This window comes from Crocuta crocuta, unplaced genomic scaffold (assembly GCF_008692635.1).
Source record: "Crocuta crocuta isolate KB4526 unplaced genomic scaffold, BGI_CrCroc_1.0 scaffold41, whole genome shotgun sequence".
Lineage (NCBI taxonomy): Eukaryota > Metazoa > Chordata > Mammalia > Carnivora > Hyaenidae > Crocuta > Crocuta crocuta.
Window position 1 is genome coordinate 10,447,016 of NW_027529428.1, and position 14,399 is coordinate 10,461,414.

General features: G+C 48.3%; 1 protein-coding gene across 5 annotated transcripts in view; it reads right to left on the minus strand.

The window, feature by feature from the left end:
- The window catches only part of MAMDC2 (MAM domain containing 2), a 195,467-nt gene that overhangs the window by 137,308 nt on the left and 43,760 nt on the right, over nt 1–14,399 (minus strand). For 2 of the 5 annotated variants that reach the window (XM_077759396.1, XM_077759395.1), the window contains 2 exons: nt 11,731–12,034; nt 11,473–11,586 (listed from right to left, as the gene is read on the minus strand). The exons of 1 other annotated variant lie outside the window; for it this stretch is intronic. In XM_077759396.1, the coding sequence (XP_077615522.1) occupies nt 11,473–11,586; nt 11,731–11,764 (148 nt within the window). In that variant the 5' untranslated portion in view covers nt 11,765–12,034. Of the gene's footprint in view, nt 1–11,472; nt 11,587–11,730; nt 12,113–14,399 lie in introns of those variants that run through there. 2 more of the 5 variants (XM_077759394.1, XM_077759398.1) reach the window with 1 other exon arrangement.

Genomic DNA, 14,399 nt, shown 5'->3' on the forward strand with positions numbered 1-14,399 from the left:
AGAGAGGGACAGAGCGTGAACAGGGAAGGCAGAGAGAAAGGGCAGAGAGAGAGAGGGAGACACAAAATCCAAAGTGGCCTCTAGGCTTTGAGCTGTCAGCACAGAACCTGATGTGGGCCTCAAACTCACGAATCATGAGATCATGATCTGAGCTGAAGTCAGATGATTAACCAACTGAGCCACCCAGGTGCTCCAATACTATGCATCTTTAGATATGTAATCTCCAATATGATTTATCTTTAATTATACAATATTTAACAGTTAACTATGTGTAGATAGTTTGTTGACTTTTATGTTGACAACAAAGATGAAAATCTGCAGAACTAATATATAACCTAGGATGTATTTGGGTTTTTTCCCCCCAGTGATTCCTAAGTATCAAATGTGAGTTCAAAACAGTCTGCTCTCCAGTGTTGATTCTTTAAAAAACAAAAAACTATTAACGTTTAACTTCCATTGTCCTCATCAGAATTTGTGGAGAGGGGAACAAACGGTGTGATTTCAGATTCAGGATTTGTAATGGAAAACCGAAGGGTTTCCATAAAGCTTATATTTTAAAATGCACTAATGCACAGTCATAATACCCTTCAAAGAAAAATTCTCTAGTCTATTATCCATTTTTAATAAAGTCACAAACAGAGAAGAAATCTGTGGAAGCTTACTTAAAGAAGAAATCTTAAGGTATAGTTTCAGACAAGATGGTCTTAGTCATAAAATATTAGCAAGCAGAGAAGGTAGCCTCGCGGTGAAGCTAAAGCATATTAAAGTCATCTTCATTTATAAGCATGGCCCCAAATAACACTTTAGTTCTCTTTGGCAGTGAAGCAAAAGTTTGTCAAATAAGGAATGGAAATTTTTCTAAGCGTAGAGCTAAGTTCTGTATAGCAACATTGCCATTCTGTTAAGAGTAATAGAATGAGTACATACAAAACTTCTCATCTGGGAGGGCAAATGGTTTGCAAAAACACATTTATCTATGTACTCTTTTGATTCTTTCACTGTAGGAACGGATGAAGTTTAGGAGTACTCCTTAGGACTGCCAGAGTATCTTAGGTCAAGCTATAAATGTTTCCCCAAGTTCTCTGCCAAGATTATGCAGAGAACTGACAAGAGAATTCTTAAAATGGTTCCAAAAGTAAACTTTCATCTGTTGTGGACAAAAATAAGTAAAATCACGTTTCCCTAGCTCTGCTTGATGCTTGCTTGATTCCAAAGGCTCACCACTGCACAGCAGGTGCACTGGATGTAGCTGGGGCCCAGAACCCCAGAGCTGGAACATCAGGACATCGTCACTAATTTGCAGACGTTTCCCACTATCTCCAGAGAAGCATGAATCTCGCAGGTCACTCCTCCTTGGGGTTGACCTCAAGTACAAAGGCATCTTCCTACTCACTGATGGGAGGGAGCCCAGGGCCAACCAAAGCTCAAGTCTTTGCCGCCAGGTGGGCTGGGGTCAATACCCTGACTCTCAACTGTGTTGCCCTGGGCCTGTTATCTTAATTTAATCTCTCCATATCTCATTCTTTCTCATCTGCAAAATATGGTAATCACTGATAATAACCACTGTTGTGCAGGTCAGAGATAAGGACAACAAATGTCCTTGGCCGAGCCATGAAATGCTAGCTGTGGATCACAGAGCCTGGCTATGGAAGAAGCTATTTCGTCAGGTTTCACATCATGCTTCTCACTGGGAACCACTCTTCTAAAGAAATAGAATACACGTCACCATTAAAGTTTCCTTATACCCAAAGATTCGCCTATCACTTATAAAAGGTTTGCTTTTCATTTTTATTAAGTCGGTTCTAGTATGCATCGTAAGTACCACAGACTCAGCCCAATCTCCTACATCCTCTGCATTCACAGTAGAAATAAAATTTCTTGCTTTTTGAAATTGACACTGAAGTGTTACTGAGCCATTTGGTGGAGGGCTCCTGGGTTGTGTGGGTCTGTGAGATTTGTATATTCTTGACGTTTCTGAATTATCCAAGTGGAACTTGGGTCTAATGCAGAGCTAGTGAGGATGGCCTCGTCTCTCCGGAAACTCTCTTTCTTGCTGGTACTTTCCCCTTACTCCATAAACAAACTCAAGGCTTCCCTTTGTTTAAAAAAAAAAAGTAAAACAAAATAAAAACAAAAATCTGTTATCTCAAGTTCCTTGGTAGGTCCGATTTACCCTCCCTCTAAGAAAGGGAGAACACGCAAATTTCTTTATCGAGAATTCTCTGCTGTCTGCACTTCCCCCTCATACTTCCACAGGGTATTCTGGTCTGTCCTCCTCATTCCATGGAAACCACAAAGTCCATTTCAACGGATAAGTCCTCTGCTCACACCTCTGTGCTGCCCTGGGCCTTGTCAGCCACACTCTCCTCTTGAAACTTTGAATTGCTTTGGCTTCTGGTGACCTATACTTCCCTAATCCTCTTCACACACACCTGGTTCCTCCTGTACATCTCACTCTGCCAGCCCCTTTGGGTGCCTATCTTCACAGTGAGGTCAAGGCTCCACCTTGAAATGGTTCTCCTTGGACGATCTCATCCCTGCTCAAGATTTCAACTGCTGTCTTCATGCTGAGGATTCCCAAGACTAGAGTCCCACCCAGGTTGTATCTGACCTTCAGATTCTTGCATGAAAGGCCTCCACCTGGATGTTTACCACACAACTCAGAACCGGAACACATCTTCTCCGCTAACATGATGCCCCTCCTGAAATCCCTCAACAATGGGCACCACCAAACAGCTGCCCCATCTAGAAGCCGGGGAGTCACTCTCCCTCTGATTCATCTCACCCCATCAACCAACAAGTCCTGCCAAATTAGTCCCCTTTTTGGTGTTATATTTACTCTCCCTTTCATTCTTGCTACCCCTGTCCCATTTCAAGCCCTCATCATCTCTCAGCTGGACCACTGGATTGTCCCCTAATGAGCCTCCCCACTGCCAGGCTTATCTCCCTCAAATTGACCTTCCTCACAGCCACTAGACTGGCTTCCAGGCCACAGCAGTACCCACTGTCCACAGGGATAATGAACAGGCAGGTCCAGCAGACCAGTAACAAAGTCACACAAATGGCTCCTTCAGAAGGGTCTTGCCTACACTTTGTAATCTTTATTCTTGCCCAAATATAGCTCTCTAGACTTTCTGTTGATTCTGAAAGCTGATACCTTTCCAATAAACTCCTTCTCTGTTTAATTTAAATAGCAAACTTATGCTGTTTACAATGAAGATCCTTGACTAGTGTACAGTTCTGTTTGCTCCCTACCATAATTACAGATTCGTGTCTCCTCCTCTTTGTCGATGGCTGGCAAGGGCAGGGACCATGATTATGTATGCGCTCCCTGTTCTCTATGTATTCCGACTACTAACATAACGCCTGATGGACTGTAGGCACTCAAATGCGCATTGGTAGAATGGATATTCTTAGATGCTTTTTTCTGTAAAATGTATGATTCATTCATGACACTATGAACTTATGGTACATTTTGTTTTGTTGTATTATCTTATTCTTTGCCTCAGAATCCCCCAAAACACAAATCACTTTCTTGCAACATAGAGGAGGAAAATATTCGGACAGATCTCACTTAATCACAAGCCCAATCCTTTGGTTTTCTCATTGGCCACATCCATATGCAAGGGCTTCTTTGAAGAGCAGACAAATATCTCTCTACCTGTTTTCATCCATCAGGGTCGCTACTGTTGGTGTCTTACACTTGAGTTCCTTTGAAAAAACAGCTCTCAAAAGCTAGCTCACAGTCTGATAATCTTCTGCTAAAAATACTTTACAGACCGAGCAATGTCACTCTCAAAGTTGCACTGTGATTGTTTGTGCTGACAGAGGATCAAGGGCCTTAGGTAGCTCTGATGAGTAAATAATCCAGGGGCTATTTGTCCCTTGGTATGTGAGAGATAGAACAGACCACCTGCGGGTGAGGCAAGCTGAAACACTGCTTCCCTGTTATACTTGGAAATTAAAACACTAGACTCCAAAGTCCTTGAAGTCCTATAGTAGGAAGTATTATTAAACACAACCACTTTTAACACAGGAGAAAATATCAAGGGTTGTCTTTTTTTTTTCTCCTATCAATCTCAACAAGGGCTTTAGAGATTGATTAAATTTGGAGTGTTTGCTGATACCACATGCTGTTTGTCAGGCATTGTGGAGAGGATGTGATCCCTGTTTTCAAAGATGTAAGGCCCTGGCCAGGTGAAAGAGTAGGGATCCTGACAAGGAGGGGCTAAGGAGAAGACACACAGTGGAAGGGAAGAGGGCCAGGGAAGGCAGGGAAGGGAGACGTTCATCTACCAGGGAAACTCAGGGAATGTTTCAAGAAAGAGGTGGACCTTGGGGCACCCGGGTGGCTCCGCCAGTTAAGCATCCAGCTTTTGATTTCAGCTCAGGTCATGATCTCACGATTGGTGAGAATGAGCCCCATATTGGGCTCTGTGCTGACAGCGCAGAACCTGGTTGAGATTCTGTCTCTCCTCTCTCTGCCTCTTCCCGCCCCCCTCAAAATAAATAAATTAATTTAAAAAAAAAAAAAAAAGCCAGGCCTTAAGACGTGGGGAGGAGAAAGATTTTAATAGGCCAAAATGGAGCAGGGGAATAAAAAAGCAGAATACAGACATGGAAAATAATGCAATGGAGAAAAAGGCAAAAAAGTAAAGAGGTTGTTGACAAACAGCACATTAGGGATTAATGGGAGGGAAGGGAGTAGATTTATGATTTGGGGCAAATCATGGGGGGTCTTGAGTGTCACTCTAGTCACTGTGCACTTTGTCCTGGCAACTGAGAATCAAAAGATTCTTTTTTTTTTTTCCTTAAGTTTTATTTATTTTGAGAGAGAGAGACAGAGAGACAGAGAGAGTGAGAGAGAGCATGAGCTGAAGGGGCAGAGAGAGAAGGGAGATAATCCCAAGTAGGCTCCAAGCAAGCTGTCAGTGCAGAGGCCAACATGGGGCTGGAACCCATGAATCGTGAGACCACGACCTGAGCCTAAATCAGATGTAAATCAGGTTTCAGACACTCAACTGAAACACACAAGTGCCCCAGAATCAGAGGATTCTTAACTAGAGAGCACTTCTTCTTTCTTATAGCTGGAGGGCTGATGGGCAGTTGCCAATCCTTCCAAAGCATTGTCCTCAACCCTGGGAGCATATGAGAATAACCTAGGGGGTTTATTCATTTGTTAATGTTTGTTTATTTATTAACAGTGCCAAGTCTGGTCCTATTTCTGGCCAAATAAATCAGAATCTCTTGGGATGGCACCTTGACATGACAATTGTTAAAGAATTTTTTAGGTAATTTTAACATCCAGTTAGGGTTGAGAACCACTGGCCTAATACATAGGTATGAGAATTTTCTATAAATTCTTAATTTTTCTTGGGAATGCTTTGCTGACATTACATAAGGCATCATGCTTTGCTTAACCAGGTGTGTCCTAATAATACAAATTTCTTTAAAAAAATTTTTAAAACATTTATTTATTTTTGAGAGACCGAGTGTGAGCAGGGGAGGGGCAGAGAGAGGGAGACACAGAATCTGAAACAGGCTCCAGGCTCTGAGCTGTCAGCACAGAGCCCGGACACGGGGTCGAACCCATGAACCACAAGATCATGACCTGAGCCGAAGTCGGACACTTAACTGACTGAGCCACCCAGGCGCCCCGAGAAATTTCTGATATACTGTGAAAGTTCCTTGTTTTTAAATTATTTCCTCATTTATCATTAGCAATATGCTCATCTGTGCTAAGCACTACCTTTTTCCTATAGGTATTCATATATATATATATATACATATATATATATTTCACTGGTAATTATTGATATGTTCTCATATATATGATATATATAGACATGTGATATACACAGATATGATATAAAATTACATATATAGTGGCAGATGTGAAAATTGGGCTTGAACAACCAACATGCCAAGACATGCGTAACTACCTACTGGCTGTGTGTATCAAGATACCCATCTCTTCTATTGACACAATGGGGTTTCACTTACATTCTTAAAATTCAAATATTATTTAATAAGAGATAAAAGTAGGTCTACTGCTGGGGTGACCTACCAAGGAGGCTGTGCTGTTTTAAGAGCCAGAAGTTTTTATAAATACTATGTGCCAAGATGCAAGTCACCAAGTGTGCTGACCTTATGCGAGGGGCTTTGAAGGAGGCAAGGAAAGCAGAAAGTCCTGTGACAAGGGACTCTTTCTTTCCTCCCAACATATGGTGACCACAGCTGGCTTGTGCAATGATGAGAACGGAAGCATCCTACAACTTCTAAGGTGCCTTGTGGGAAATGAGGGCAGGAGCTGGGTAGCTCCTTCCTGTGGGAAACTCTAATTTGAGTAGGGTAAAATCCCAGACAAGGTATTGACAATTATAGGAAGAGGCATGGCCTGTCAGAGCCTAGGTCCAAAAAAGTCAGCCAAGGCAAGGAGGAGCAGGCAGATATAACCAGTCCAGGCAGGTTAAATCCCAAGCGGAGAAACCAGGTAAGAGGATCCAAGAACCCAGACTCATTGACAATGAGGCCACGGAGTAGGGACCTGCCCAAGAGCTTAGGGGATGAGAGATCAGTTTGGCTAGGACTCTCATGAAAGACTACGCCATCAATCAGACAGATGAAGAATTCCTCTGAAGGGGCAGAATGAGCCAGGAGCAAAGACGAAAATGCATAAGGGCTTTTTAATCATCCGATACTAGATTTATTCATTCAGCAAATTTATCCATTCAACAAATATGTATTGAGCATTTCCTGTACACCAAGGCCTTTTCTATATGCTAAGGATTACAGATAGGTGGGATACCTACAGCTCTCCAAGAGTGAATCAATACACAGGAGGGCATAACACGTAGTTGGTTATGGGTTTGGTAGGCCCAAAGCACTGTGCCTTTGGAACACATGTTCTTCCATATGTATGAAATATATTAATTCTCTGATGAAGACTTTCCAACATGGTATAATGAATACACCAAAGCTCCAGGGTCCAGGACCCATGGAGAGGTGCAGCAAGGGAGCAAAGAACAAGCAGAGAGCCAAGAAAACGAGGCTTTGTCCCCCACTGTGTGGCCTTGATCCATGACCATGACTGGTACCAGTGTGCTCCTCCGTAAGATGAGGAGGTTGCACTGGATGACTTCCAGAGCCCCGTTCTAGATCGAGGATGCTAGGCAGGGCCAGGGCAGAGCCAAACTGGGCTCAGGCACAGCACATGGCAGCTGTGGTCAACCTGAGAGCAGCATTAGCCAGGGCAGCCCCAGGGAGAGGCCTGTGACACTGCAGGAGTAACATGGCCATTTCCTCCAAGGGAGAGCCAAGGAATACCCCACCCTGTGCTGCTTTCCAGTGTCTACACAACCCGAGAGTGTGTTTCTCCTCAGAGGGCACTGAGAGACCAACAGGCAGAGGCAATGCGGGTCTGAGCAGGCCCATGGGGCCGGGAACCGCCTGACGAACTGGTGGTGTCGGGGGGGATGCTGAGGCGATTCCCCCAGAGTCAGGAAAAGAGCTATAATTCACAGGAAGGGAGGACTGGTCTCCCTCTTCCAAGAAGGCCACTTGGGAGCCCAGCCAGACTTTTGTCTGTAGTCGGAATATCAGGTGGGATGTATCACTTTTAATACTAACTGGCACATGACAGAGCACAGAACTGCAACTCAGATGGCCAAGTAACCGAAAGTGTCTTCAAGTGAGAAAAAATGGGTCTGGATAAGAGCGGAGCGGGGGCGACAGGAAGACACATGCGCGGACTTACATTGTGATTTCAGCGCACTCTACCACGTCCCCCACATCACCCCCTGGTAATGCCAAGCCTTGTAGCCCGCCTTCCCTGTCTCAGATAGCATCACTCGCTCCGAGGCACAAATACCATCCGCTCTCTTCCGTATTAGGCAATTTCTCCAACCCTGACCCCCACTGTTGTGCAAAAGACGCGTTCCCTACAAGCAAGTGGCCTTGTTTATCTCCCATTCACCTAACACATTCTTTATTTGCCTTCCCCTTCCAGGGGGCTTCCAGTTAAGGAGCGGTACCTGGATGGGGTTTTTACCTCCCTCACCTCAGCTCCTCCAAAGACTTCCTTATAGAGTTAGGTTAAAGGTGCTAAGCCAAGGTGTCCAAAGCCTAGAGTAGAGCCAAAAGTCACCCGATGACTCATTTGGTTGTGACTCTTCCAGTGTGAGGCCAACTTACTGGGCTCCAAGAATCCTCTGCCAAAGGGCTTCTGCCCCCACAGCTGGCATTGGGAAAATGGAACCAAGAAGTCTCGATTTCACCTGAGGACCACTGTCCAAAGAACTTCCAGTATTCTCTGAACTGTGAATGAATAAACAAGTGTTTTTTTTTTTTTTTAAACAGGATGAGTGAAGGAATAAAGAAGATTTTTACAGGATTAAATAGATCTCTTCTTCTCTGGATTTAATTCAAACCCTAAAATTTAGAAGCGAATTCCAGTTTGAGTCTAACATAATCTCACTTCCCTCGACAAATTAGAGGAAATAAAAATACTCTCCAAAAAGTGTAGTGGGAACTTTAAAAAAATCAGGCGACTGTTGGCAAATCTAGAAAGTAGGTGAGGCTGGACTGCAGCATCTGGTCACCAGCACCGGTGCCCTCCCCCATACCCCGGTTCTGGGGGCCCCCCTCCTCTGTGGTACACAATCCAAGCAAACAACGCTGGTCAAAACTCAGCCATCCTGTGCCCAGTGGAGATCAAGCATATTCCATGATGGCTACAAACTAGAGACATTAGATTGCAATTGGAGACTCTTAGAGACCTAATACTGGAAATACACCAAAGCAGCGGATCTCAGATACAATTCAGGGCAGCGGAGAGACATTTTTGAGCAAGGGCCTGACACAACTTCCCGCAGATTTGATTTTCCTGTGATGAAATTCTAATTCGGAGATGTGTTTCCCTACTTAATTCCCTGCACTGGGTTTCAGTGATGTTTTCCTCACTGCAAATTAACCTACTGACCGAGGACATGCAGGAAGTGCTGATCCCAAGTACTTGTGGGTGAAGGGCTCTGAAACCCGTAACTTTCTATGGCGGATTCAACACCTGGAGGTGGATGGAAGGGGTCTCAAAGGCTTCCTGCAGCAAGAGGAAGTGAACCTGCAGGGAGGCTTGGGAACAGCTTGCCAAATGGCCGCCTCTGCCGATTTTCATCTTTAACAGACCAACCTAGAAATGGGTTTATAACGGAAGTTCTTAGTGATGGCCTCTCAGCAGGCGCACACCTCACTGCCCCTCTGGATGGTGCTTGGCGGCATCCCAGGTCTGGCCTTTGGAAAACATGGCGCTCCAGCCGCTGAGGCCTCCCCTGCCCCTTCTCTTATGCCTGGAAGGCTCAAAGGAGAATGAATTAACTTCCCCCCAGCCAAGCCAGTAGTCCTGATCCTGAGCCAGAGAGCAGTGGCCGTTAGAAATGAGAAAGAAAGCAAGAAGGAAAGCAACAGTGCTTCCATTATACTATTAAACCATAATCACCTTTTCCTATTATAAGCATCTTCCTGTTTTCCCCGAAGGGGTGCTGTTTAACTGCCACTCGGGCGTAGACGGGCCAAGCCAGCATTTCCTGTGGGTCTGGAAGGTGGGTAAGCTCAGCTGGCTCTGGCTGTGGCTCGTCCACTGACCCCGCAGCCCGCTGTGAGGGGCCACCCTGCTGGGGGTGGGGGCTCTGAGAACGAGCCTCCTGGATTAAGGGGTGATGTTGATTTCCTTCACCCGGGGCCAAGACTAGGGTGAGGCAGGCGGGGTGTTGAAGGCACAAGATTTAAGGAAATTTTCATTCTCAGCATCATGCCAATGGCCCTTTCACGCCAGTCCCAGCTCTGCTCGGTGCCACCAGCACTGGGGGACATGCGTATGAGTGTGTGCATGTGTGTGTGGAAAAACACACTGCAGCCAGTGGTTCCCAAAGCATGGTCTTCAGACCACGCAACACCTGGGAACTTGTTCAAAATGCAAATTCTCAGGCCCCCTGAACCCGATAATCAGGCGGAGGGGGTTCAGCAATCCGTATAACACGCACACCAGGTAATTCCCGTGCAGCAGAAGTCTGAGAAGCTTGTGGCACTAGGGAATAATGCTCGTCACATGGCCCATGACCGGGGGTCTCTCAACATCCTTCGCCCACAGCAGGAACAGGGAAAGGGTGGGGTGGCGAGAGAGGGGTCTGACCTGACCGCCATCAGCGGGGTCAGAATCCCTCAGATACTAAGTCGGGAATTGCTTTTCCCCCAGCGATCCCGAAGTAAGCTGCAGTAGTCAAGATCTCGCAACTGTTGGCAATAAATAAAGATTGCTACCAAGCTACTTCCTTCCCGCTCTTCCCCTTAACTAGACAGCTCAGGGCCAGCTGCTGAGTGACGCGAGGTGTCACGGGCCAGCCGTTTGACCGTTCTGAGGCTCAGATGCCCGCCTTTGTAAAACAGGGTAACGTCACCCACCTGTGAGGGTCCGAGAAGCCAACGGAAGCCCAACAGAAGCGTGGGCCCAAGCGAGCGGCGGTGCCAGGCTGTGCGTGCAAAGCAGGGGTGTGGGCTCCACCCTGCTCCGGGGCAGCCAGCTGGGACGCCGGGGGACAGAGGACAGCTCAGAGGGGAAGCTGATCTCCTTTCAGCTGCAGTGTTTTTTAAAAGGAGGCTACTGCCCAGTCCAAATGACCTGGGGCATCAGGCTTCTGCAAATGGGCTCACAGTGTGGGGGGGGAAGGAAAAGAAGACGGTGCGCCCAGGGCCTGCTGTCGGGCGCTGGAAAGCTGCTTGGGTTTTTTTGGCTTTTTTGTTTTTAACCATATAATGAGGGGTAAGAAGAAACATCTGAAGACCCACATTTAAACTGTCCCCAGAACCCAAACAGTATGTAATGATGAGACAGTAAGCAACGGCCGCCAGCCCAGTGACCTCAGGCACACAGTCATGGATTCGGTTTCCTCTTTTGCTCAGTGCTGGATTACACACACAACAGAGGTATGGGGATGAAGTCAGCAACAACACACGGAGGCACGGCGGACCGATGAGGTCTTAGCAGTGAGGTGTCATCACAGAACGACGGAGCCGCTTCTGCAGTGTGGGAACAGAGCTAACTCCAATCCAGCTCTCCCAGCTCACAGAGGTGTCTTCTGAGGCCCAGAGAGGCTGCTGACCTGCAGCGGTCACACAGCCGGTGGGTGACGGTCACGACCGCGTCCCCTTTCTCCCTTCCATTTGGAAGCGCCGGGAGGTGGGGGGGAGGGGGGCGAAAATCTCAGAGCTTCCACCCACGGGCCAGGTAAACAAAGGGCGTCCCCGCCCCCACGTCTTCCCTGGCCTGCACAGCTGAGGGTTGGAAGGAGGATCCATGACTCACACTTTTCCTCGGGGGGGGGGGGATTTAACTCCAAGATAGCATTGCCCTTGAGGAAGAGCCAACGAGCAAGGAGGAGAGTCCACCTCGGGGCCCGCGTGGCCCCGGAGCCCCCTTACCTTCCTCATTTAAAAACCAGGGCTGGAACTGCAGCACCGAGTCGAAGCCACAGGTGTTCTCCTCAAAGGCGCAGGAAGCCGCGGGCAGGTCCAGGGCTCCCGCGAGCTGCAGGGCTGCGGGCACAAAACGAGTTGCACTTGGGGCTCGGCCTGGGAGCGTCTGCACCAACTCGGGGCGCCCCGGGGTGGGGGGCCGGGGTGAAAGAGAGGGGGATGCGTCGGGGAGGGGCGCGAGAGGGATGCANTCCTCGCACTTACCTTGCACTGCCAGGAGGACGGCTCTTAGCAGCATGATCGCGCTCCGGGGAGGGAGGATGACCCCAAGGGGGTGCAAGCCACCGGCGCGCGGGGACCGGCAGCTCCGGCGGAGGGGAGCGGACCCGGGGCGCCGGGGAGGGACCAGCCGGGAGGCAGAGCGTGCACTGGGAGCGGCCCGGCTTTGCGGAGCGGCGCGGGGAGCCGAGCGGAAAGCCAGCTGGGGGTGCCTGTCGGGGGAGCGCCGCTCGGTCGCGTCCCGAGTGAAGCCGGCGCGGCGCACAGCTGGTCCCGGGCGAGGATGGGGCTGGGCGGGAAGGAGACAATTGCACACTTTTGAAAAGCCAGCTAGGACTGGCCGGGAGAGGAGAGGTCGGGGTGCAGGGCTTCGGCTCGGGGGTTTTAAAGCTTGGGACCCGACCTCTTGCAGACACTTGGAGGGGGCAGGCCTTTCAGCAGCCCCTCCGCTGGGCTGGGACTGGAGGCGCCCGGCCCCGCCCATCCGCGGTGGGAACCAGCTTATTTCTGGGGACAGCCTCCCCGCATCTGGCACACCAGGGCTGCAGGGCTGGCCCTAATTTTAACTTCTTCTCCCCAGAATGGAAAAGGGTGGAATTCTCCTAGGGAAACCTAGAGCAAAGCTTGGAAACTGTTTGGTGACATAAGCTTTGTATCTCAGGACTTGTCCGCATTCAGGGACCAGTAATGCTAAGCCTGGAATACCACCCCCTTTTTTTTTTAGCAGTGGAATGTCTGGCATGCCCGGTGCTCAGCATTCCCTCGGCCCGTAAAATGGGAGCATTCCTCCTCTCCAAAGAGCCGTGATAAATTAGTAGGTTTCTAAATTGGCGTGTGGGGGTCGGGGGTGGTGTCAGGAGGGGATTACAGCGAGCGCTTTGAGCACCAAGCGTCTCTTTAAAAAAAAAATCTTCCAGGAAAGAAATGGTGGGGACTCTATTTTCTTCTTCTTCTTAATGGTCTTTATAGTTTTGTGCAGACAATTTTGTGCCTAGGGCAGTGGTTCTCGAACTTTTGAGGGTGCTTCAGAATCCCCTGGACGGGCCCCACCTGTCAGAGTTTCTGATCTGGTAGACCTGGGGTGGGGCCCCAGATTCTGCACATTCTGATCAGGTTTCCAGATGTTGATCATGATGCCGCTAGTCTGGGACCCTCGCTTTGAGGAGCCCTGGCCTAACGAACTCCTATTCAACCACCAAAGCCCCATTCACTCGCCTTCACCTGGTTTCCAAACCCTCCTGGCTTTCCTTGTCTTTCACTGGCAGCTCCTGACCAGTGTCCTGTGCTGCTGCTTTTGGTCTGTCTGACCCCTGAACACTGGAGTGCCTCTGAGCTGAGTCCTTTCAGCTCCTCTTTCCCTCAATAATTTCATCCAGTCTCATAGTTTGGGACACCAACTGTATAGCCTGATGACTCCCAGATTTCTATGTCTAGCCCAGACTGCTCACTGCCTCCAGACTCTTCTATCTCACTGCCACCTCAACATTTTCATTTGGATGTTTAACAGCGATCTCATACTTAACAGGTCCCAACCTGAGTACCTCATAGTCCTTCCTGAGCCTGCCTCCCCTTGAATTTTCTTTTTTTTTTTAAGTTTATTTCCCTTTTTTTTTTTTTCTTTTTTGAGAGAGAGAGCATGTGAGCAAGTGCTGGAGGGGCAGAGAGAGAGGGAGAGAGAGAATCCCAAGCAGGCTCTGTGGGAGGGGCTGGAACCCCCCGCCCCCCCAACCGTGAGATCGTGAACTTAGCTGAAATGAGTCTGAAGCTTAACTGCCTGAGCCACCCAGGCGCCCCTCCACTTGCATTTTCATCTCGATTAAACCAAGACTACACTGTATGTTAACTACCTTGAACTTTACAACATTGGGGGAAAAAATGGAACCATTTTCCTCCGGTTGCTCAGGACAAAGCACAGAGTTATCCTACTCTTCTCTTCTTCTCAAGATATTATCAAATGCTCCATTCAGGATTCAAGGTGCAGCAGATGCTAAGCATGTTCCATCCTGCAGTGACTGCCCTGATCTGAACGGCCATCGTTAGCTGCAGATACTGCAGCAGCCTCTTAACGGTGGCGTCCCTGCCTCTTCTGCCTTGCACACCTCCACTCCATTCCTGACCCAGTGTTCAGGGGCATCCTTTCAACACGGAAATCAGGCCATCTGCCATGTCATTCCTTGGCTCCAGACTTGTGACAGCTTCCGAAATCAGCAAATCAAAACCCAGTCTTCACAAAGACCTACGAGGTCCTGCAAGACCTGTCTACTCCCTCACATCTCTGACTTCATCTCCCCTCCAGCCACATGGACCTCTCAGCAGGTCCTCAGCTACAAGCTGGCTGTCTTCCCAGAACTTTGCACTGCTGTTCCCTCAGCTGGAAATGCCCTTCCCTGGAAATCCACATGACTCACACCCATACCGCCCAAATAGGTTTCTATTCAGTTGTCACCTTCGGTATGAGAAGTTAGCTTTCTTGCCAAAAAGAAAAAAAGCTCTAATAATCCTTTTAAAGTAAGTTTGGACAGGGGCCCCTGACTTGGGCTCAGGTCATGATCTCACGTTCCTGAGTTGGAGCCTTACATCGGGCTCTGTGCTGACAGCTTAGAACCTGGAACCCACTTTGGATTCTGTGTCTCCTTTTCTCTCTGCTCTTCCCC